The sequence below is a fragment of the Colossoma macropomum genome, unplaced genomic scaffold (assembly GCF_904425465.1).
Source record: "Colossoma macropomum unplaced genomic scaffold, Colossoma_macropomum, whole genome shotgun sequence".
In the NCBI taxonomy this organism is placed as follows: Eukaryota; Metazoa; Chordata; class Actinopteri; order Characiformes; family Serrasalmidae; genus Colossoma; species Colossoma macropomum.
This window is the reverse complement of record NW_023494797.1, coordinates 13,839,726-13,865,243: the sequence shown is the minus strand read 5'-3', so window position 1 is coordinate 13,865,243 and position 25,518 is coordinate 13,839,726. Positions and strand designations below refer to the sequence as shown.

At 38.8% G+C, this 25,518-nt stretch overlaps 1 protein-coding gene across 3 annotated transcripts in view; it reads left to right on the top strand.

The window, feature by feature from the left end:
- Positions 1–4,378: 4,378 nt before the first annotated feature.
- Positions 4,379–25,518, top strand: part of crtc3 (CREB regulated transcription coactivator 3) — a 47,746-nt gene continuing 26,606 nt past the window's right edge. For 2 of the 3 annotated variants that reach the window (XM_036584357.1, XM_036584355.1), the window contains exons 1-4: positions 4,380–6,169; positions 11,272–11,382; positions 13,478–13,606; positions 21,439–21,500. In XM_036584357.1, the coding sequence (XP_036440250.1) occupies positions 6,038–6,169; positions 11,272–11,382; positions 13,478–13,606; positions 21,439–21,500 (434 nt within the window). In that variant the 5' untranslated portion in view covers positions 4,380–6,037. Of the gene's footprint in view, positions 6,170–11,271; positions 11,383–13,477; positions 13,607–21,438; positions 21,501–25,518 lie in introns of all 3 variants that reach the window. The other variant, XM_036584356.1, reaches the window with a different exon arrangement.

Sequence of the window (25,518 nt, the reverse complement as noted above, 5' to 3'; positions counted from 1 at the left end):
CAAAGATGGAAGCTTTAAGGGCTGTTTATCTGATGGTGAAAGTTTTTGGTGGTCTACCTGGTCTTGTCAAGAGTCTCATTTTCTCTGTATATTTTATTAATCGTTTGAATTGATTTTTCACTTATTCTCTTGACTTTGTTTCCCACGCAAGTGCATTACCTTATATCTAATATCTTCAGAAATATCTACTGAAAAATGAATAACTTGTACATGATGTCTTTCTGACTGGAAATTCAATAAAAGGTGGTCTCTGACTTTTGCACAGTCCACTGTACATCTAGTACAAGCAACCTCTGCACAAACCGTAGTTACACATACCCTTCAAATGCACTGAGCACCTCTAGCTTATTTAGGAGTCAGTTATATGGAAAACCCAGCTAAAGGTGCACATTAACGAACAATGATTTGCATTTATTTGTTGAAGCACAAAAAACTGCAAATCAATCTTATGTTGAAGCAAACGCCTTACAAATATGTCAGTGTAGTAAAACCAGGTTGTTAGCTTCCCTACTGTGTGGACAAACTCTATAGTGTTGTGTCACATTCTTTAATATTACTAGTCGGTTCCATTGAGAAGGGTCTAACTGCAGAGCCGCAGGACTGCACTCTCAGACCTGGATATCAGCTCAGGATACGATGTTATAGTGGTCAAGAGGCTAAGTAGCTACACACTCAGGAAAAAAAAAAGGTATGAAACTGTCACTGGGGTGGGACCCTCAAGGGAACATCCTAGTACCTTTAGTCAGGGAACATAATTGTACCATAATTCATTGAAGTGATATTTTCTAAGCTGTATTGACTACACACACTCCATCTCGTCTCCAGGCTTTTTATTTTATTGATCTGTTTTAAGACATTAGCTTATGAAAAGGTACAAATTTGTACTTTTCACCTGGAAAAACTTATTTAAGGACCTTAAAACCACTGTTGTACCTTCAAGGGAACATTTACATTGTTTGTACCTTGATCAATGAAAAATGTACCTGCACAGAACCTTTATTTCTAACAGTGCACTTACCTTGCGTTTTGTATTTACACAAAAGTAGTGCATATAATTTCTAGAAACTCTCAAATACTTGAGGCTGAATCTTAAATGGCTCCCTACTGCTTTTTAAGTGCACTGCGGTTCATTGCAGTTGACTTAATGCAGTCCTGGGCAGCGCTGACTTAACATGAAGCATGACTTAAAACAATGCATGCTGGTTTGAAATTGTGTCTGACTTTTGCTGGCGCTGTAGAAAGTCACCATCTCCCGGGAGCAATGTGGCTGAAGTCAGGCCCTGCAGTTGCTCTCCATCTGCTGCATGAGCTACAACATGGCTTTGTAACGTCAGTACATCACCCTCGTTGGCTGGAATCTCCAGTGACAAACATGGCGTTTTTACTCTAGGAACTTCAGATCTGTTATCTCCTATGGTTATCTCTCCCAAAGGGGATGACATTTATTTGATTTCCTCCTTCTGGCAGCTCATTGACACCATACATTACGGTTTTTATTTCCAGTAAACTTAAAAACTGTACAAACAGTTTAGTTCAGGAGTTTGTTATTTTAAAAGAAATAATGCCACTGTAGGTCATAATTTATTCTTTCGATTTCTGGTCACCTTCCTGGCATTATGGTTGCCTTTGTAATTTTGTAATTTTTACTTTATTCTCAAGTATTTGGTTTAAAAAAAAACAGAAATAAATAAATAAAAAAGCTCTCTAAAAGTGTGGCTCTGGCAGCAATTTCATGTGTGACTTTTTCCCTCATACACCTTAACCTATCGCCCTAGATGTTTTCATAAAGGTTTACTTAGATTTAATTTGATGTGTGTCAGAAGTCTAACGTGAACTTTCAAGCGCTTCAACTTTGTCCACACCAAAATAGGCAAACGCCGCAAGATCAGCCATTGTTGTTGTGAGTAGAATGTGTCCGACTTAACGTTAGTGTTTTTATACCCATCTACAGTCATCAGCAGTTCACACTGACCATCAAGTCAGACTAAGTCAGGAGAAAATGAATGCAGCCTATGGCTTCTGTGTGTGGCTAGCACCCTAAAGATCACCTACCATTCTGCTGTCCCTTTATCTCCTCTCTGTTCTACGCACACAAATAGTGCTAGGGAGTTGTGCAGCTAATGGCTGAATATAACTGGCTTTCCATTTGAAATATAATTATTTTATGGCCTACATAGTGCACTACATAGGGAGTAGGAAGCAAATGAAGAACCAACCTATGTGATCATTAAATAAAACACAAAGTTTGTGGTGTGGTTGATTGTTGGCTGGTAGACAGAAAGTCAGGCCATGTGAATGAGCAGCTGATCAGTAATGATTTACACCTGTGCAAGCTTAAAATATACTTTGGAACTGAAAGAAACACAAAATTTGACCATACTTACAAAGAGCAATGTAGTAGATATTTTGAAAGTGTGGAGTCAGATGGACGTTACCAGGGTTTGGCAAAATACATTGTCTTATAAGTATTCAGTAATGTATTTCATTAGAATACATCATTTAGAATACGTCCATTCAGAACACATCTTGGTAAGGCACATGGGAAAAAACCTTTTTTTACACTTAATTCACACTATTTCTCATTACTAGTTGGCAGTTTTCTTCATGTAATTATTTTGTTATTGTGTTTCATGAACAATTCGCAATCATTTAAATGAAGTTTGAAAAATCAGTAACTTTATTTTCTCTCTCACCACCTGCTTCAGTCACTACTGCTCCCACAAAAAAAATGGTGGATGGATGGGTGGGTGGATGGGTGGATGGGTGGGTGGGTGAGTGGATGGATGAGTGGGTGGGTGGATGGATGGGTGGGTTGGTGGGTGGGTAGGTGGATGGATGAGTAGGTGGATGGATGAGTGGGTGGGTGGGTGGGTGTAAAATAGTAGCAGTAGTGCAAAACGGACAGTGCAAATATGCAATAACAGGCATAAAAATGATGTATCTATGAAACATATAACTATATGAACAATACATACACAATTATAGATATTTCTATGAATGATATATACATGTATATATACATATAATACTATAAATACAATACATAAGCTATGTTACGTACTGTTGGAGTAAGCAATAATATGATGTATTCTGTATGCAGTGAACAGTCTGTTATATGGAAATGCAACGTATAATAAATAATAATAAATATTGTGTGCGACATACAAGTATGAGTATTAGTGGAGTGGTGTGGAGTTCAGCAGGGTGATGGTGGAGGGAAAGAAGCTGGACCTGAGCCGACTGGTTCTGGTCCGAATGCTTCTGTATCTCCTCCTGGATGGGAGGAGGTCAAACAGTGTGTGGCTGGGGTGGGAGGAGTCCTTGATGATGCTGCACGCTCTGCGCACACAACGCTGGTGGTGGATGTCTCTGATGTCGGGGAGCCGTGCACCAGTGAGGCGCTCAGAGGTCCTCACCACTTTTTAGAGGGCCTTTCTGTCGGTCACAGTGGAGCTGCTGTACCACACTGTCACACAGTTTGAAGTTTGTGAGAATCTGAGGAGACAGATGTTCCTTTTTTAGTCTCCTCAGGAAACAGAGGTGCTGCTGTGCCTTCTTAACCAGGTGTGAGGTGTTGAGTGTCCATGAAAGATTTTCAGAGATGTGTACACCCAGGAGCTTGAAGACATGCTCTACCTCAGAACCGTTTATTCGGACAGGAGAGTGTGTGCAGCTTTTGTTTTTCCGCTAGTCCACAATACATTCTGCGCGTGTGCGTTCGCATCACAGCAAAAACAGAGAACCGGCTCTGGCAAAAGTTTTTACGGTTCAACATGGCGGAGCAGAAACAGGTCTGCAGAGGAGACAAAGTTTATGCTCTGATCTTTAAAAGACGGTGGTGGGACGGACGTCCAACTTATGTGTCTCAGAACACGACGTCTTCTTCTCTGCCTTCTTTAATAAGGACATGTGAAGCACGTTTTCCTGAGTCTGACATCATTTTAAAGTATTTAAAAATACAAGCACACCAACTGAAAACTCATCTCACTCTGACTCGATCTCACGTGATGTTCCCTGTCATGGTAACGTTTACTGTAAGTGGTACTCCACGCATATGCGTCATTTTCAATCAGATTACTTATAGTGAGCATGTAAACGAAGATTTTCCATAAAATTGTTGAGTAGATTGAGCAGATAAACACCTCAGTCTTAATCTGTAATTGGAATGTATTCAATCGGATTTGCAAAAATCTTTGCATGTAAACACAGCAATTGATTTGTCAGTCTACTCAGCCTCTAGTAGAAAGTTCAGTGTTTGTAAAAAATAGTTAATAGTTAATAAAGATGCATTAATAGTGTTTCTTTTGAACATTGTATGTTTTTTTATTTAGTCAGTATTTTAAACGTCATAAAAGTGGTAAAAGTAACTGTTTTCTGAATACTGCCTTTACAAAATGTGACTTGGACACATGCACGCACTTCATTTCTGTAATCTGAATATGTATTCCCAATACTTGTATCTCATTACATCCCAATGCTGGAAATGACTGAGTTCCATAAATGCAGCCGTTCCTCCAAAAACCAAGTAAAGGTCTGCCCACTGTGCAGCTCGGGGCGTTGCTATACCTTTAAGGGCTCTACATCGCCGTCTTGTGGACAAAGTTTTTAAAATTGGCAGACAGTTTTGGAGTAGGCTTGTGTATTTTTCCCCCTGCTGTTTTCACTCTGGCTGAGCGTATCGGAGTAAAACCAAACAAGTGCTTGCAAGAGGATCCAGCATCTCAGCAAAATTACAGCATACAAACGGATAATACGGGGTGATGGACTGGAAGATAGACGGCACTATCAAGGAGAGTACAGGCAGCCTTTTTTTCAAATGACCAATTTGACAATTGCGTCTGACATATAATTGACACTTCAGTGTATCTCTATATATTTTTGCTCAGTGCCGGATGACACTGTAACCGCAGATTATCTGGCTCTAATTCAGCGAGTCTTGCGTTAAGTTTAACGTGCAGTCTCGCCGCAAGTCAGTGTTGAATGGTGTTCGCTTGTTTTTTAATGAGTTCCGAATACGTAGCGTTATTAGTATTGAGGCTTACGGTTGCGCTGCTGGTTGAGACCACTTGTTGAAATTTGGGAAAAGTTTACTAGAAATGTATTAAAACAGATTAAAAAACACAAAGTTAACCAGAAATGCGTGGTTTTGCTAGTTTAAGGCTACTTTATTCGCCACGAACCCTATTATTTTGCGTGTTAACTTAGCCAACATCTACAAGAAGGAAGGAGATGAAATTTCTGAGATACTAATTGCTGGCTAACTCGCCTGGCTAACGTTAGCAGGTTAAAGCTGTCTAGTTCGGCATAACTGAGACACTTTAACAGTCAACTATAAAATCCTTCATATCCACAGAAAACATAACTCGGCCGGGCTTCGCTTTTTAGCACTTGAATCTTCATTAGAAGTTCAGCTTGTTGTCTTGTTTAACTGCTGTAGCGTAGCTAGCCAGTTAGCCGGGCTAGCTGAGGCTTAACGCGAACCTGCGAAGCTGCAGCAGAGTTGCAAAGTGTCAAAGAAAAAAACATTGGCGTTATTAACACTTCGGATTCATCGCTAACTATTTATGTACAGTTTCTTGTAGATATCTGACAACATAATCGCTGTGAGCAGAAGCTTGTTGCAGTAAATACTGGCTAGCGTTAGCGAATCCAGCTAACGAATATTTTCTCTGACTTGGTTAGCTTAGCTATGCTTCTTGAGTCGACTTTCCATCAGAAAAAAAGCTCATGTAACTAAATTTGTGTATTGAGTTATCATTAAGAAATTTTAGTCTGTATTACTACTATCACGCCTCCAGACTTTCTTTCTTTTTTCTAAATTAGAAAGCAGTTTGTTTGTGTTTTTTGGGGGAGTTTGACAGCTCTGCACGGCTCCGCTCACTGCCTTGACAACAGCCAGTTTGAAGCATGATTCACGCAGCAGGCTCGCAAGAGTGTCGAAAATGGGGGGACATTTGAAGTATTTTTGAGGTCGAACTGCGAACAGCGTATTGTTGAATTTTGTTTCCTGTCGGTGTCGAAAACTCCGCGGCCCGCCATGTCCGGATCCCCGGGCTCGAGTGCCTCCAACCCGCGGAAGTTCAGCGAGAAGATCGCGCTGCACAACCAGAAACAAGCCGAGGAGACGCGGGCCTTCGAGCAGCTTATGACGGATCTCACCGTCTCAAGGGTAAAGCAGCTCCAAACGGGGCAAAACCTTACTCCTTTTCTGGTCTAGCGGAGCAGACTGGGTTAAACATTTAACTCTTTTGTTTTTTCACTGAAACCAAATTGATTGTAGTTTTTTCCCTCAACATAATATAACCGTGTATTACTGTATTACTCTTGGTTGTTAGAGAGCCTGAGGCTGTAGGCTGCATAGAACTGGATAGAAGTTGTCAAACCAGTAGCAAAATGCCATTCATTTTTAAAGCTGTGCTTTAGAAACGAATGTGAAAGGCTAGGGGTGGGCAATATGGCGATATTTTATCGTTATCATGAAAAAGTTTGTTTCTGAGCATATCATGGATATCGTCAAGACTTGTAGATAGTCATAGTTCTTTATGTTTCATTACAAAGTGAGCATAATAAGGCCTGTTTAACTTGATTTGGTGCAGTGCAGTTTGTAAAACATCGAATAAAAATCATTGTAGCTGTAGAGTATTGTTCCTCTTATAGTATTTATGTATATTTTTTATATTGTCACTGTCCAAAGAAAAAGTATCTGCAAAATGGTAACTTTACAAGCGAGGGCAAAAAAAACTTAAGTTAATGTGAAAGAGATTTTATCTGAAGCAGTTTTGGAGCATTTCTGTTGGTCCAGCCATGATGAAATTTTCAAACAATGTAGAGGAGAGCTGCTCATCTCAAATTATCTGGAAAAATCACAGAAAAATCGAGTCTGACTTGAAAAATTGATTTTTTTTTGGACAGTGTTGATATGTGGTAGTACAGGTTCTATTTTGTCTACTCAACTCATTAAATCTAATCTAAAGTAAATATTACTGTGCTTATCATTTATCATGAAAATGTCTTGAAGCATGATGTAATATTTTTGTCATTTTGCCCACCCCATGACGGGCTACGTGGTACGTAGAGGTTGTTTAGTCTTTGAAATTCTGCAGCTTAGAAAAGACTGACAAGGGCAGACAACTGTTGACTGAATAGAACTGCGCCTCTGTCGTTTTAGTGCTGTTAGTCCGTGGCAGTGGTTTCTGAACCTGATCTGCACGGAATGGCTTTTGAATTATCTAATTAGTTGGATCAGATGTGTTAGAGGAGAGAAACGACCAAAATGTGCAGGGGTGTTCCAGGACCAGGACAGGGTCTGAGGTATGCATTCCCAGCTCATGATGTGGCCACTTTTAATCATTCTGTTGACTGATATAAAACAGTTAATTGGTTTAGAATGGATTCTGTTGGTTCAGCTCCCAGTGTAAAGGAATATGCAGCCACGTGTGTTTTTGTGTGTACAGCCAGGTTCAGTGATAAGCTCTTTGAACAGCCATGCTTCATTGGCTATACGGGAGTAAGTCCTGGAGAAAATGCCTGTGGCTCTACAGGATCAGTGGGATCACTGACCCTTATTACTCCGTCAGTGCTCAACATTGCTTCCGTTACCCTCCTTAGTCTCTACTGTCACTAAGCTCAGACTCTGAATCATTTATCTAAAAGTAAAGACTCTCTGAGTCAATCACGTGGGATGGTAACACTCCGCATTCCCTACATTAACTTTATTAGCTGAATCAGGCTGGTGTTTATAGATCACAAATAGGAAGCTCGGACTGCATGAGCCTTTACAGGACTGTTCACTCTCCTCTCCTTACATTTAAGCTCTTTTTCTGGTCATTCACTTTCCGTACAATAGGTACATTTGTGTGGATATGTCTTGGTGTTTACATTTAAGTAGCCAATCTGTACAGTAGTGCTTATTCCTCAGTCATTATTCCAACATTTTTTTGGTTATCTCATTACAAAAGGTTTTTGTAACCCCTCTAAAGGCCAAGGCCCATCGGTGCTGCCCAAAGCTTTATTATTTATTAATAATATGGTTAACCTCTTAAAATCCCAGGCTTATTACATACTAAAGCTTATTATTGAGTAACTACAGGGACGTCAGTGCAAACTGGTTGACCTGTTCTTAAGTTTAAGAAAACTTTGGGCATGTTAGTAGGACCTGGCCATTTAAGGGTTAAAAAAAAGTGCCTTTACGTCATGACAAAATTTCCTGACGAACGGATCAGTAGGAATGGTCAAAAATTACTTGGAACAAATCTTGTTACATAAATGTCCATTAAAAGTTAAAAAAAGTTTTTTTTGTCTGCAGAAAGTACTTTAAATACAAGTTATCCAACACTGTTTTTTCATAATACCAATAATGTAGAGGTTTGTAATATGCAAATGAGCCATTCATCAATCACAGAATTTTATTTTGTGCTGTAAGCATCCTAACCAATCACACATGTGATTGCATGAATCAAGGCCTTCAGGTGATACAACATACACAAAGCACAAACAGAAGCCAGTATTAAACCACCTTACATCCAGCATTCACCAATGTGTTTGTCACAGTTGCAATAATAAGCATTAAATTCAAAATAAAATTTTTGTCCATATCTGCAGCCCTGTTGGAAACCCTTTTTCCAATTGAGCGTGGAAGAGAGACTCAGACTTAATTTCAGAATCTCCTTCTACTAAATTTAACCTTTGGGTTCAGTGATGCTTTTTATTTGAGTTGGGCTTAATTGCAGCGCTCATTCATGCTGATGTTTCAGCAAGGCAAAGCTCTGCTTATGAGCTTTTGTTTTATTTTACAGAGGCAGGTAACTTGGCATTGGAGGAAATTTGGTGGGTGACTTGACATCTTTTCAGCTGTGTACGACAGCGTTTTTGTTTAATAAATATAAATATACATTATAAATGCCGCATGAGCGCAAAACTGATGGGCAACGAAGTACTCAATTTGATTTAAGTTATAAAATGTCTTTTTTTAAAATCAAATCCACATGTAGAGTCAGTAATAAAGATAATACTTACTGTGCTTTCTCTTTTAGCATTCTGCTTCATACTGATAGTTTAATGTTTAATGTTTTAAGAAGAAAAGAGCAAATTTTGTGTGATTACCATCTGTATGCTCTTGTGTTGAATGTATCCAGAGGCCCTGAAATGTTTGTCCGGAGTCATTAAAGACCATTTATTTGGCATAAAACAGGAGAAAGAGCATGTGATATGGTTGAGGTTGCTGATATGCTTTGCTTAGATCATGTCTGTGAATTGCAGAATGGTAGCACGTAGTAGTAGTAAGGCGCTGATAAATCCTTTGGGCCATAATTGGAGTTTTCTGAATCTTTACTTGTGACGCACGAGTGCAAAGAGGAAAGCTTGTGGACTCCAGCAAAATATTATATTCATAAATAGTTCTTTTATCTGCTTTTCCCTCACTCAGCAGGGGGCTTGTGATTGTCGGTTTTCTAAGTCCCCTAGAGTGCCAAATATGATAATTGAGCGTGGGTAATTGATTCTTGCATTCTCCGTTCAACATTAGAGGTAACTGTACATAAATGACTAAAATGCCCCTGTATTCAACATTTTTGGCCCTTAAAACACAAGTACGGGGCGAAGAAATGCCCCCAAAATGATGATATGAATGTAACAAATGTTATGTACGGTTGTTGCTGTCAGATTAAAACCTTGTGTCTCTGTTTGTTTCATTTTTTACATTTTTACATTGTTTGAAAATGCCAGTTTATGTTGCTTGAAAATTCCATGATAAATGGACCAACAGGAGTGATTGTAACATCAACTTGCGTTAAAAGATACAAACGTGTTGAACATTTACCATTTTGAAGATGCGAAGTGTTCTGACAACAACATCTATGTTACTATTTAGAATGTTAACTGCAGACATAATATAACATAATGTATATTAATTAGATTTAGGGATGCAGTGATATGGGAATTCTGGGCTGATGCCAATATCTGATACTTTTGAAGTACTGATTTCAATATGTAAACATTAAAAAATGTAGAAGTTGGACCTTGGTTAACATTAAAGTGAAAAATAACATTTATTTCTATGCATTAACAGGAACGATATGCAGACATTTTAGCACTGCAGTGCAGCATCACCTAAATGTTCTGCCCTTCTAGAGTACAATGAATATGTCCTAAAATATCAGTCAAATCTAAGCTTCTATCCAATGCTGATGAGTTTTTTTTAAAACCGAAATGATTCCAACATTGTTATGCATCCCTAATTAAGTTAAATGCTGTTTAGCAGAGTATGCAGTGTTTTTCGTTTTTGCATACATTGACCTTTGAATTTCAGTCAGTGATGGCTGCATAAAAATATATTTCTCAGTTTTCTTTGAAAAGCAGAGTGACTGAACTGCCTGCCTTCAGATTCGATCGTGCTGCAGCACTGTTAGTATGGGACGGCGCAAGAGTGTGCAGGCAGGCTCTTGACTTATTATAGACATTTAGTTCATTATGTAAGCATCGCTCTTTAGGGACAGTGACATTGCGTTTTAGGTATTCTTTGTAATGCATTACAGCAGGCGTCTCAATTCCGGAGTGAGTGATTGATATGATTTTTGGTGTATGCTGATCCTTGTTTTAAATGATTCCAAGTCTAAGTGGGGCTTAGACACCATATGAGTTAACCCTAGAATGAGAGAAATCCTAGAACGAGAAGAAGAAAACGCTTTGAGAGTATGTCGCAGGTTGTTTACAGTTAGTCCCCTGCTTATGTTCCACTGTCCGTGTTATTTGAATGTGTTTACTTCAGTGAAGGAACTTAACTGGCAAGTTTAAATATCCAATATTGCTGTTCAGTACTAATGACTGAAAAACACCTCTCGTTTGCACAGAATGACAGCTTTGAGTCAGCACATGGCATCGACTAGCGCATTGTGCTTTAGTGTTAACCCACTGCGTTTGACAAAACAGTCTTCACCCATTGATAATATTAAATGAGGTCAGTCTTTGAGATTCAAATTTTGTCCTTTGGTTAGTGTGAGGAAGGAGCGCATGCCAATTTGCTTATTCCTGATCAGAATTGATAATTTACATGTTTACCTTAGACTCTGAACAAAACCTGCGTTGTCCTCTGTCTGAGCCCCAGCGTGCCTAAAACTGAATTACTTTAACCATTTCCAAGAATTTATCTTCTGAATATTTATGCTGACTTGTCATGCACATGTGTTATCTCTAGTGAACTCTGACATCAGCTCCTCATGCAGAAATGCAGTTGTTACAAACCCAATTAAAATCTCCATGCCTTTTCTTTTAAAGGTGCAGTTTCAGAAGATCCAGCAGCTACGCTTGTCTCAGAACCGCGCCCAGTACTATGGTGGTTCCCTGCCCAATGTCAATCAGATTGGCAATGCCAGCACCGATTTCCAGGTAAATGAAGAGGCCTGTGCTCCTCTCCTTATCTAAGCCAAGTCAGTCGAGCTAGATGTGCTCACTTAGGAGAAGATAAGCTTCAACAGTATCTTCTTCTTTGCTACACTTACATAAACGTTGTGTAGAGATGGTAATTGCGGGCCTTGTCCATGTAGTGAAACAAAGAAAGTATTTTTTTTTCCCCCTTTAGTCAAATCTCAATTGGCTTACTCGATCAGTAGCCGGTGAAGCTCAGTGCTAAACTTGATATGGCAGCATGCTCCGAGAGCTGAACAACTGTATCTGTTTAGGTCCCCCATGGAGAATAGTGTTGTGTATCTCCAAGTGAAAGTGCTCTTGTTGCAGTGAATAAAGGTTCTTTTTAGTCATTTGGCACTGATCCCTAGATTTTTGTCTGTCATCAGACACCGACTCTAGTGAGGTAAAACCGTGCTTTGGAGTAGTCTACTCACTTGGGTGGAAATATAAGGCCAAATGGTTGCACTTTTGTTTATATTTGTTTTTTTTGCATTGTGTTTGCATGCTTTGCACAAACATGTTTGAACGTTTTTGTTCTATTTTTTTTAAGGATGTGTTTAATAAATATATAATGAAACTTGGAGTCAAACAATTAATAATTAATTTTGCTTAATCGCATTGTTTTGTGTAGTCAGTCGCAATCCACATTTGTTTGCTCAAATGTTTTCATCATGTGAGTACAGGGTTCACATGAACTGCACATAACAATCACACAATCACAGGGTGTTTCTAACTGTTTCTGAGTAAGAATGCTGGTGGGATTTTCTCTTGTGAGATTTGAGATTAGTTTTTCTGCCATTTTCTTCTGTTCAAAGTTGGGCGGGGCGACATCTGGTGCAGGTCACGTCAGATCTGCCAAAGTACCAATTTAGAGTTAGCAATATGTGTACATGAGCTACTTGTGTTCCTCTACCTCACATAGATGACTTCTCCCCCGCCGCTCAGTCTCAGCCAAAATAAAAAAAAAGATTATTTAAGCCTTTGTAAATTTAACTTGTAATGAAGGTTTATTACACCATTGTTTGTGGCATAGCTAGATGCTACTTCCTGCTTACATTAGCCAGGATCTTATTTTAAGCAATTAACCTCATTTATTAGAGCTTGGTATCTATTGGTCCATCTTAACTGTAGTAATAAAATTATATTTTAGTTAGCTACTTCCCTAACATGAAGGCTCAGTGTTTCTCCTCAATTTTACTTTACAGGCGTGATGCACAATAAGGCACATGAGAAATTTCTCCATAGTGTCCACAAATATGACCGTACCAACTCATACCTCATAATTGGGGCTTGTGTGACCTCCAGTTCAGAAGCATGACCCAGCAGTTAACTGGCTAGCTATAGGTTACAGATATAAAATTATGGCTGACTGTCAAATATGTATATGTAAAATAAATGTAATTCACAGCTAATGTATGAGAACTCAGCTAATGTAAACAGATCTCTCAAATGACCATTAGACAGCTTGTCCTCCATTTTGCACTTTTTAATCACCATTCAGAGACAGTTTGAGAAGAGCAAAGTGGTCTGTTTCCCTGCGAGGGGCTCAAATGTATAGGGCTGAACCACACCGACTGGCGGTGTTGTGAGTTGTTCATGTTGCATATGTTGTATTTACTTATATGTTGTCACTGTCTAAAAAAAGAAAAACAAGTATTTCCATTTTTTTGTGATTTTTAGTTTTCTGCATACTCGAGCTCGGCAGCTGTCCTTTACATTGTATAAAAAGTTTTATTTTTTATGGTATATTTTTTGACTATATCACTGGTAAACACTTTTTCCGTAGCATTTAGTAGCAAAACAAATATTTAAACATTTGAAACCATGTTGACAGGAGCTTCAGGCGAAGAACAAGTTCGCCATGTCGGTAGCTGGAAATAACGTTCATCAAGAGAGCCATCAATGTAACCTACCATTTAAAAGTTGTATCTGAACAACTGCTGCGTTAACTGCATTAAAAAATTGAGTGCCATTTAATAATTTAACATGTTGATGACACTAAATGTAATGTGTCGTGTGTGTGTGTATGTAGAACAAAACCCTTCTTTTTTCCTTTATTAATGCCTCTGTTTAGGGCACGTTTCCCTCTGGTCTTGACTCAGTGAGAGGAACCAGGCACCACGGTCTGGTGGAGAGAGTCCAACGAGACCGCAACCGCATCAACTCTCCACATCGCAGACCTATCGACAAACATGGACGGCAAATATCCTTTACATGCAAACCAAGCTAATGTCTCTACAGGCCTGAATATGGCTGTCTATGGCAACACATATTGCAGAAAGTAAGATATCCTTATGAAAGAATGTTTTTTTTCCTTTTTGTACAAGCATTTTACACATTTGCTCTCTTTTTCCATCTTTCAAATTTGTCTAGGGGGGAGTTCATCTTTCTCAGCATGAACTGTATATGTGTGAGCATGTGGGTATATGCATGAGTGCATGTTGACCTTTGTTCATGTGGGCAGTTGTTTGTAAGGCCGTAGGGCCTGTGAGGGCCTTCGCTGTATCATTATGTCCCAAGAAAACGTATCATTGTGGGAGTGAACTAGTTAGGCGTCTAATGACCTGTGTGTCTGTGTGTGTGTTGTCTGTTGTGATTTTGCCACCTGAAATAATTGTGATATGGTTATAGAAAGTGCAGAAAGACTAATTGAACTTAAATAACCTAAGTAAAGCCTTAGAAGTTGCAATTATTGTTGGTGATAATAATAGACTGCTGTAGTTTTATATGATATATTTGTCACTCTTAGCTCATTGGGAGAAGCAGAGAGATTCTTTTGAAGATGTAGATTCTAACCTTTGAATTTAAACTGCATTTCTGTCTGTAAAGTGAAAAAGACATTTTATATTATGATTTGAAGCTGAAAAGTTCTAAAGTAATATTTAGAAATGTCATATGTACAGTCTTAAATTTGTTTGACCAGTATTTGTCAAAAATTCTCTATATACTTAAGCATGAATGACTGGCTAATATTCTCCAAATTCTTGACGGTTGGCGCATGATCATATGCGAGTCACATATGAGACAAATTCCTTGACAAATTTGGCAAAGCTGAAGCTACCTTCTAATTTAAGTTTCCCATTCCACCTTAAATGGCACAGCAGTTACATTCAAACACCTGTACAAGTGTAAAGTGGAACAGGAAAACAAACTTCATCTTTGTAGGAATTCGGATGTGACTTAACAGTTGGCACTGTTTTGTGCCAGACAGCAATATTGACAAAGGTCTGTCTATATATTGTTCAATTTTGTGTTTAATGTTTTGCAAAAAAATATTTTTCTTTGGTTGTGAAATATGGTTCTTATTAAAAAGTGAAGGGACAGCCCATACCTTAATGTGTAGCGAAAGCATCAAAATTTTAATTATCACGATAAAATTTTTGCCCACTAGTTATGAACATTCACATCAGCTGAATTTTGTATTAACGCTTTGAGATATTAAAAAATGTTACTTGTGAGGATTGTGGAACATAGCATTGATAGGTGAGGCCAGTCGTAAGCGTGGATACGAAGTAAACAGCCCGAATTAAAGACACTGTTTGAAATGCCCTACATAAGAACCCGGTTTTGTTGAAACAGAGAGGCTGACATGTTCATGATTGCATGACTGAAAAATAACAATCTGATGAAATAGGCACATATAATGATGGGGTACTGAAAGATCTATATATGCCAAAGTTAAAAAGTTATAACTTATTACTAAGTTAAAACAAACATAAATGCTGGGGCTAGTTTTAGTTCAGTGGACCTCAGAAGGTCTCGACAGCAGTCATAGTCCACCACATCCTTCTGCACAACCTTGCACACCCATGCATGATTTCCGCACATCGGCATTTACTTTTATGGCATTCGGCACATGCTCTTATCCAGAGCGACTTCCAGTTTGATCATTTTACACAGGCAGGCGAAAGTAGTGTTAGGATTCTTGCCCAAGGACTTGTATTGGTATAGTGTAGGGTGCTTACCCAAGCAGGGGTGGAAGTGTTAGCCACTACACTACACCAACATCGCCAATACATAACGCTTTTTTTCTAAGTACAGACAAAATAGTTGTCTGTCTTATTGGCTGCAGTCTTGAAAAGTGGTCCTGAACACCACTGTTTTTGGCAGCATGCTGAATTGTTCAGTACTGCCGGAACCAGTTGTCTTTTGCCCCCCTCATGTGAAATTCAAATACATTCCTCAAGTTGATGGTAAACCTGCCTAATCAAATAGGAACTTTGGTTTTTTTTTTAAATGTAATAAAATTAAATGAACCGATAGCACTGATCAAACAATTGTTTATTAAAACATCTTTTACCACTTTACTATATTTTTGGCTTTTTTCCAAAAAAAGTGCAGAGTGGTATCTGTTGATACAGAATACAAATCAGATGTAAATGCAATTTACACAACGTAACTATGTAATTAATTATGTACTGAAGTTTTTTAGTATATCGACTTGGCAGTAGTAATTCTGTACTTCTAAGGATTTATATGAATTCAGCAAATGTACAGAAACCATATACTTTGATGCACACATATGCCATGCTTCATGAGCTGATGATCACTGAGATGAAATGTTGAACTATCTGGAAGAAGCCGCTTGAGGTTTTGTTTGTTCCTCAGTCTGAAAATTCATGTTTTTGCCTTTGAAGTCATGGAGGACTTTCAGAGTTTGAATTATCTATAACCAGTGCTGGGAACTTGTCCATAGTTAATGATGTTGCGGCAGAACTTGAACTGCCCAGTCTCGTCAGATGCTCAAGCATGCAGAGACAAAGCAAGAGGAAGAACAAGAGAGTTTCAAAGACTAGTGTTACATAACAGCTTCGAACGACTGACATCTTTGGTTCAAAGTAGTCGCAAGCTGTGAGCAGCAGCAGACTTTATTCTTTGAGCGGTTGGAGGCCTTTGTGATTGTAACCTCCTCTGTTATAATAACTACAGGACCTGTTTTTTCAAAGAACTGTCTGTGTGCTCTTTTAAGGATTCGGGTGCAATAAATTCTCAGTGGAGAGTTAGATCGAGTTGATTCTTAAATGAAATAGAACGATGGTGGATGGAACCCCACCCCCTCCGCCCGGTTAGTTATTGCATTGCAAAGAATTGTTTTGACTTTTGTCCGAGTTGCTGTGTTATTCTGTAACATGTTCTACCAATCTGTATTGTATAACTGCTCTAATTTTGGGATGATAAATAGTATATCTAATTACTTAAGATTGCTTCTTATTGCGTCAGTTCATGACTTTTTTAATGAGCAATTCTCTTCTTCCAGTGCTTGATGTGTGTTTTGTTTTCTCTGAGGCAAGAACCCTGTGCTATATGGGTTTAGTCAAGAAAATGTTTCAAAGAGGCCAGATTACAGTGGTTAAAACTCTTGAATGGCTTTTGGCTCTCGTACTGCAAAAAGGCTCCTGATATAAATTATTCAACTAAGCATCCAAAACCCTTTGCATTTGTGCTGTTCTCATTCTGTTAGGAGAGAGTGAGTTTTTGAGGGAGGATCCTGAAGCCCAAATTTGCCTTCACAGTAAATCTTTCCCCCTCAGCGCCAGATGTCTCTCTCTCAGTGTTGGCTTGTGGGTTTTTTTTCACAAATCAGTTCAACTGTAGCTGCCAAGATTAAGCAAGCTGTGATACACACTCAGCAGTACTCACAACCAATCTTTCTCTAACTGGTGGTCTGCTCTGAGGGTAGACAATATGGCAAAAGTCAATACTTGACATTTTCATGATACATGATATTTATCACGATATCTAGCTTTCCTGGGGATTGTCAACAAAACAGACAAAATACAGCCACTAAACAGACAAAATACAACCACAAACATCAGAGCCATATAAAAGGCTGCAAAAGCTGTATTTATTAGGAATAAGCTAACACTTTTGGTTTGGGGGCGAAAGAGAAAAAAGCTACTAATTTGGACTGGAAAGAGGAAAGGTTTAAATAGGTGTAGAATAAAATGACAAAATCGGACACAAATCATTTGAATGATAATAAAGTCGAGAGGGGAAATCTCATACATAACATTAAGTAACTCAATAGTTTTGGTAGTAAACTTTTTTACTTCTGGTTTTGAAAGTTGTTACTGCAGACATGTGTGTCTGTTAGATCCTGTTAAGGGTTATGGTTGTTTCTTCTCTTTAAACGACAAACACTCCATGAAACTCCAGACTGCTAAGCTGGGTCTTGTGCTTCATATATAAAAAAACCAAGGTGTTTTCTGTTGTCATAGCGGAGGGGCCTTGGCATTTAGCTGCTGATGCCTTTGGGAAACTGTCAACTATTACATTTTATAATATTATTGCTTTAAAAAATTGTCAGCATTACTACTTTAATTCAAACGCGTCAATGAAACAGTAAATTATTTTTCATTTTCATTTCAGTGCATCACTGGTAAATGTTATTTTTTAATTCCATGTTTGAAAAAAAACGTTTTTTAAAGCTGCACTGTGTAAGATCTTTTTAAATTGAAAGAAGTTGCATTACTGAGTGAGGAAAAAAAACATGCTAAAATATGGTGTGTGTGCACTGCTGTGAGTTGTCCTGTAAAGCCTGAAATAATAATTTAAGAGTCAGAGGTGTCGGGTCTGGAGACTTTCAGACCATGTCATAGAACTTTACATATTAACGTAACATGCAGAATTCTCAAAAAGAAAGTCCAGCTCAATGTTTCAAACAGAAAGTTAGCATTAGACTGATGTAGATATGACAAGAGTAGCAGATAATTCACCCAAGACATATCCTTCACCAAGTTTTGGCTGAGTTCTTTTTCGATGCTCTTTCAGCGCGCTTGCAATCATCAGATTCATCCGCTCGAGGAAAGAGGTCCGAAGCACAGCCGACATTACAAAATGTCGAAAAAACAAACAATTATTTTTATTATTATTATTTTTATGACAATTATCTGATGCCGTAACGGTTCCAATATCATTGTGTATCTATAAAAATAAGAGAATATCTGATATCCATTCAGTTGCTAGCGTGTGCCATTGCTGTACTTGTTGTGAAAGTATGCTGTACTTGTATACTTGTTGTTGTTGTTGTTGATCTGCTCTCTATAATGAGTTTAAATCTATTGTATGATACATGCAGTCATCATTGTTCTAACAGTGCTGATGATATCCATGATATACTTAGAAAAGCATTCTTTTGCTTTTCTACAAATTGGCCACCCCTAGTCTGCTCTTTCGTTGTTTCACACGCTGCCTTTCCCTTAAGGTCTTCAACCCCTATGATCTTGCTTAATTGCCACCTCCCTCATTGGCGGAAGAGTAGAGCAAGTCTGGTGTTAGTTGTCAGTGTGAATGGAGTAAAGGTTAACCCACCTACGCCTCTGAGAGGGAGGCACTGTCACAGGCTCACTGTCTCTCCACATTGCTTTGGCAGCCAAAAGCTAATTAAATCTGTGGAAGGATCTATCATAATCCGAGCCTTTCGGCTTGGGCTATCATCCCACCCCTCCGCTCATTATGAGTCTTAGCAAGGCTGCTGGTAAAACTGGGTTCATGTGCCATATGTGTGTTGAAGTACATTCCATATTGGTTCAGATCTGAATTGTTTTTTCAGCAAATATGTTGCACAGAAAATAATTTTGTTTAGTGAGGATGTTGTTATTTTGATGAATTACATCAAAATATGTTTTTCTGAGTAAATCACGGGTATCATCAATACTTGTAGAACACTGATCAACTGCATGTTTCATAAAAAGACCAATTATACTCGCCTTTAAACAGCAATATCTGGCAAATGGCATAGTAACCAAGTACCTGATTGGCCCATTGTGCCAGTATGTTATTTGATCTTTTTCCCCCTTTTGTTCTTCATTTATGACTTGAATAAAAAACATTGTAACATTGAATCTGTAATTTTTCGTAGCACAGCTGTTTTGTGCATTATGTCCATTTCAACTTATTTACAAACCTTAGAAAAACGTGTTGTGTTAGATCTTTGTCATATTATTCACCATTACATGTAATACACAAACCAGACCAGACAAATTGGCAAAACTATTTGCTATACTAACAAATACTTAAGAGAAAATGTGGCAAAATAAGGGAATAATAAAGTAAAAAGGACAAACATTAAGGTAGAAAATGAGAAAAGAGTCATAATGTAAAAAGAGCCAAAACGAGATGAGAAGAGCTGAAAAACAGATGAATATGTGAATATGAACCAGAATGACTCAAGATGTCTGGTTTATTTGCCAAAAAAGGAAAAATTCAGTGGTCAGGTTTTGGATGCTGGTGGTTAGTCATGTGGTATCATGGCCCAGGTCAGTAGCTGAAGATGCTGGTCTTGTGGTAGTTGAGTTGGCGTGTAGACTGCAGTCTCTCGGTAAAGAACTGATGAGTCGGCACGCCGATCCTGAGCAGATGTTTAGCAGAGGAAGCGCCAGACTCTCTCCTGCTCTGTGTCTCTTTTCTGCATCCCTCTGACAAGAGATTTGGCACAGGCTGTCATGATGAGTCAGAATTGTCAACATTGTTTCTTCGACTGCTGCTCAGCCCAGTGTTTACTTAAGATGTTCTGCAACTTCTTCACATGCTGTGTTCATTCCTGTTCCATTTTGCATTTTTTTGGTTTTAACTGGATCTTTAAAACCAAACCACAGTTACAGCTAATTTTCTCACAGAGATTGTGCCCTGCCATGTGTTTGGGCCTGTTACGGTTATAGAATCCTCTTTTTTCGGCTAACCATGTGGGAAAATAACCATGATAAGCAGTTAAACTACAACTTTTCATTCCTTTTCACTTTATTTTTTCATCTTTTAACCGTTTACACACGTTTTCTTCTGGTAATTTTGAGGTGGTTCCTAACACTAAAGCAAAAGTGTGAGCAAGCAGAGTGATGGCTTTATATTGATTAATTTTATTTATATATTTCATTTGACAAACAAGCTTAATGTCAAATATTAGAACATATTATTAACAGTGTGGCAGACAGAGGGGTGTCAACCCTTAGAAATGAAGACTTTAATTTTGATGTACTATTAAAATGAAATTACATAATTACTTATGTAATGACATGGATACTTGGGATATGCAGCAAACTATATTTACAGTAAAGTGCAAAAGTCAGAAAATACCCTTCATTTAAAATGGCCATTTATTGCAGTTAAAATGGCCATTTAGTATATATTACATTTATTGCTGAGAGACATGGATATAAGATAAGCGCCGCTCTTGCTTCAGATCTGACAAAAATCCGCAGGTGTTTCTGTCCATCCTTCAACTGTTAGAAGACAACTCAACAATATGGGTCTGAAAGGATGTGTAGCTGTCAAGAAAACCTCCCTGAGAAAAGAGACAAAAAGAAAATTTACAAATCAAACACAGAAGCTGCGGGTATTCTCAGAACAATCGACTGGCCACCACAGAGTCCAGATTTCGACATCATTTAATGTCTTTGAATGCAACCCGTTTTTTAGACTGAACTTTGGAGGCATGGAAAAATATCCCTGCGGATGCCAAGTCTCCTGAAAAGAATGGAAGCTGTAATAAAGGCAAAGGATAGATACACTAAATACTGAAAAAATGGTGTTACATTCAGTTGCCATAGATAAATATGTTTTCTGCTGTTTTTTTTTTTTCTGACACTGAAAAATGAATAACTTGGTGAAGGGTAGAGGGTGCTCTCTGACTTTGGCACAGTACTGTACATTTGATTTACAATCTGTATTGACAAGTTTATATCTGCACTTCTGGCCTTTTTTCTGTTTGTTTAGATATAAAGACATGTTTTTTCTGACAGAGATGTTTTTCTGTCCTTAAAATAAGTCTCTGTACAACAATAACATTTCATCAAATTCAGATAAATTATAAAATTTCTTCTCTTCTGCTTGTGAACACAAACGAGGTATGGAGTGAATGTTTAAAATCTGCACTTTTCCATAGGTTTTCTCTGGTTGTTTCAATGAGCTACAAATGACTATGAATTGCACTCTGCTTTTATATAGTGCGATTACACATCATTTTTTAAGAGTTGATCTGTTGGTTGGTCTGATAATAATTTTAAAATGTACAATGACAGTTTTCCTTGACTAAAGCACGCAGAGAGCTCTCCGTATGGAACAGTGTACCTGTCACCTCCACCTGACAACAGTTGGAGAAGGTGAGTACTACATGCATTACCTCAGTTCCCTACACAAATAGGGAATGAATGCCTTTAGTTTAGTAGCCATCAGTGGATGAAATGAGGTGTTGTTTAAAATGTCACGTGGGCATTAAGTAGAACATTAGCATGTTTTGCATGTGCATGGTGTATCCTAACCGATGCCTAAAATGGGATAGATTTTTTTGCCTCAGGAAAACCTGCATCAACAGGGATGCGGTTGGCAGATTCCATTTTGCTAAAAGGTCAAATGAAACGGTGAAGCTTTGCTAGCACACTCAGTGTTTTGTATATCTGTAGTGAGACCACAACACAACATAGCACTAGCTGTCTAATTTCTAGCAGGATTAAGATCCAAAACATAAACACTAACAAGTCTGCCCCACACAAATGGCACTTTCCCCTCAGAGTTCAGTCTCACTGAAGCATAATCAGTGGACGGTTTTTCCTCTTGTGTTTACCAGGGAGTGAATTACAGCCTGTAATAAAAGGCTTAATGCAGCTCCTCCTCTGTACAGTCATGTTTTGAATGTTGGCTTGGCTGCTGGCCAACGTGGCTTCTTCCCAATAGCAGTTCCACTGCAAACTGCTCGACACTCCATGTTGACTCTACTCAACTTGTAAAACTGAATGAGTCCACGCCCTCTGTCACTGTTTACACCTGAAAACAGGTTGGCCGGTGTAGCTTTAGCCCGACCTTCTGTTCTTAGTGCTGGAGTACTGCTGTGACGGCCATATGCTGCAGTACATGTGACTGCTTGTACTCGGACTGGCACTAGGATCCACAATTAAAATGGCTTTGTAACAGTTTATAAAGATATTATTGCCTTGTTTTATGAATTATAAGTAAAATCAAGAACAGTCACTTCAGTATTTCTAAGTCGGGAACACACGGCTGCGCATATTGGCCTTTGAAATGTGAGCAAAAGGCAACCAGAGAGCAGAATTCTGAGATTATTAAATATTTTATCTTTGGTGCAGACATCAACTGAATACATAATCTTGGGCAAACTTAAAGCCTATCATTACACATGAGGGAAGCGCTTCATTTCATGTGGTCTTACATCAAAGGATGTAGTCAGAGTTACATGATAAATTATGTAACCTAAGAACCAGTGGAAATTGCGTCAAGTGTAGCCAGATCTCCACACTTGATTTTTTATTTATATATGACTTTTATTTTAAGATTCATGAGGATGTCATTTTGTTAAAGTTGAATATGCTTTTAATTACATCCAGTTAGTGTTTTGTGTTTTCAAATGTGTAGCACCTCATTACATATCAATCTTTCCTTTGAGAAAAAAAAAATGTTTTTGACGAACTCCTGGTGAAGTCCCAGTACTAACTACAGCTTTCCTCTCTAATCTAACCACTTCTTTTTCTTTCTCAAGGGTGAATGTGTAGCTATTCCTCTAGTGTGTGCTCCCCCAGCGCGAACAGCACTAACTAATTCTGCCAGATCTGCACTCCGCCAAGCTTTTGCCTTCTGCTCTCCCCTTTTAACAGATTGGGTTCTTACTGTGTTATAGTGGTTTGCTTCCCTTCTGTACAGGACCTTCAGGAGTGGGACCAGTGTTAGTACGGGCTCTGTGCCTGCTGAGGGTGTCTCGCTGTCTGTTTGATCAAATGCAGTGAGGTGTTCTTTGGTTTTCTCTGCTTTGTCCTTTTGAGTTTTTTCAGTGTTGGATGAGTGTTCTTGTGACTTGGCATTATTTTCCTTTTGGCAGCATGTTGTGATTAGGGTCCAATCGCTACCATTGGCTGACCCATGGTATTATCAGTATTGGTCAATAATATTGCAGATAATTAGCATCTATTTTTGGTCATCGGACCTCCGAGATTTGATTTTGCGATGTCATGATTATGGGACAAAACCATACACTGTTGTGTCACTGAGGAGCTCAATTTGAGCCACTCTCAGTTTAACTATGGCCTTGTTTACACTCGGCATTAAAAACACATCCTGTATCTGGATGTTGTTTGTACACGTTTTTAAAAGCGATATGCCTGTCCTCATCCTGAGTTAGTCAGGCATGCATTGTGATGGGATCTGTCTGTGTGTGTAAACCCAATGCGGCCAGCTTGGCTACGTTAAAGGTCTAGCATTTCGATAACACTGCTGCCTCTCTTATTGAACAAGTTAATATAATAATAGCGTTTGCATGTGTATTAAAGCTTAGGCTCAGGAATGAAAAAAAAAAAATGCTGCCTGAGAACACAGTACACAATTCTCATACCACTCCTGGCTATAATTTTCTTTTTTTTTTTTAAACAATTGTGCTTCAGTTGTGGGAGCTAAACAAACATAACTTGTAGCTTAAAATGCCTGGAGTGCTCTGAATGTGGTTGCAAAAAGCATTAAACAAAGCACAGCCTGTATAGGCTCCACCTACTCTGCTCCACTACAACGTTAACCTGTTTTAAAATTTTAAATATCGCTCAGAAAAACAGATCTGATCAGTATCTGGATACGGAAGCTGCTTTTGAAAGAGCTAGTGTAAATCACCACGATCAGATTATGGTGATTGGATGTTACTGCCAAGTGTTAGTTGGGCTTACATGACAGCAATACAGGCTGAACTAGTGAAACACGAAACACAATCATGGTAAGTAACAAAAACATATAAAAATGCATGCAGATTTAACCTTAAGCATGAGAATTACATGCTATAACATATACACACACAGGTTTAATGAAGAGACCTACCGAAAAATAAGTAAAATAGAAGATGATAAACGGAAACCAACCGCAAACCATTCTGCGTAGCTTTGGCGCCAGGGCTATAAGACTGAGTGTCTGCTGTTTGAATTGAAGTGTGATAATTGAGAACTGACATAATTGAGAACTGACAATTGTGTCAGTCAGTAAAGCACCGTTTAACTAAAACTACCTGCGGAACCTTTGGTTTAATCCCAGATGGAAAGCATTTATTCTATTCTACAGAATAAGGGGTGACGCTGAATGGGGATGATTTCAGAAATGAGTCTTTTTTTTTCCATAAGCCTCATTTGCAAGGTCTGCTATCAGTCTTGCTAAAACATCTCATTTCAGACGTCTCTGGATTTATTATTTATCGCTTGCTTCGGTAGTATAAAAGAGTGAAAAGGGAGGGCTGTTTGCAGGGAAAGCTTGATGGCGTTGTAGTTACAGACCATGTGCTTTGAAGAGCTTTTGGAGCTTTAATTTATTTCAAATTCTGTGCAGACTGCAGTATTTGCAGTCTGGGTTAAAAGCATGCCTCTGTTTGCCAGTTCCTGAATGAATATTCAGCAAGGGACTGTATGGTTAGAAGAAAGCTAAAGGCTAACCAATTAATTTTTTGGGTTGTCTTCGACGCCATGGTTTGGAGTTTGCTGAAGGGCTAGCCAAGCTTTTTTTTTGAGTTGTGTTCTTCTGGGTGAACAGTAGACCCCAGTGTTCCCACGCTTGATTTCTGAAGCGTGGTTAGCAGGAGAGGCAGCATTCTGAAATCTCTGTTTTTCAGAGCATGTATCTACAGCACTGCAGGTTTCTCAGCTGTCTAGAGGATGGAGCAGTGGGCAGTGAGGTTAGCTGTCGTCAGTCGTAGGCTGATAGGTTTGTAATAGCTTCTCCTGGGACATCAGTGGGCTTTTGGGTTAGCGTTGTGCTGTAGGGGCAATAGTGGGCTGTGGGTTTTAGCATTATTGCTGTAAGGTTGGCAGTGAGCTTTCAGGTTGGCTGCAGATGCTACGCTAAGGCCAGTGTTTGGGCGGTGGAGGTGGAGAGCTCTGTTCGATTCCGAGGCAGATGCTAATGTATGACCTCTGGGGAAAGAGGAGCAGGAAATGTTTACAACACTCCACATCTGTAATGCATTACTTCAGGACATACTGGAGGCAATCCACACTATCCTTTAACCCTCTCCGCCCCGGACAGCATTTTCACTGCTGGAAGCACTTATTCGTAACTGTTAGCCTCATAGTATCTTCGAGTGTGTGTGGCCCTTTCGTTGTTTTGTTGCACTTGCTTGATTTAGAGGAAATCACAGTGTTTGAT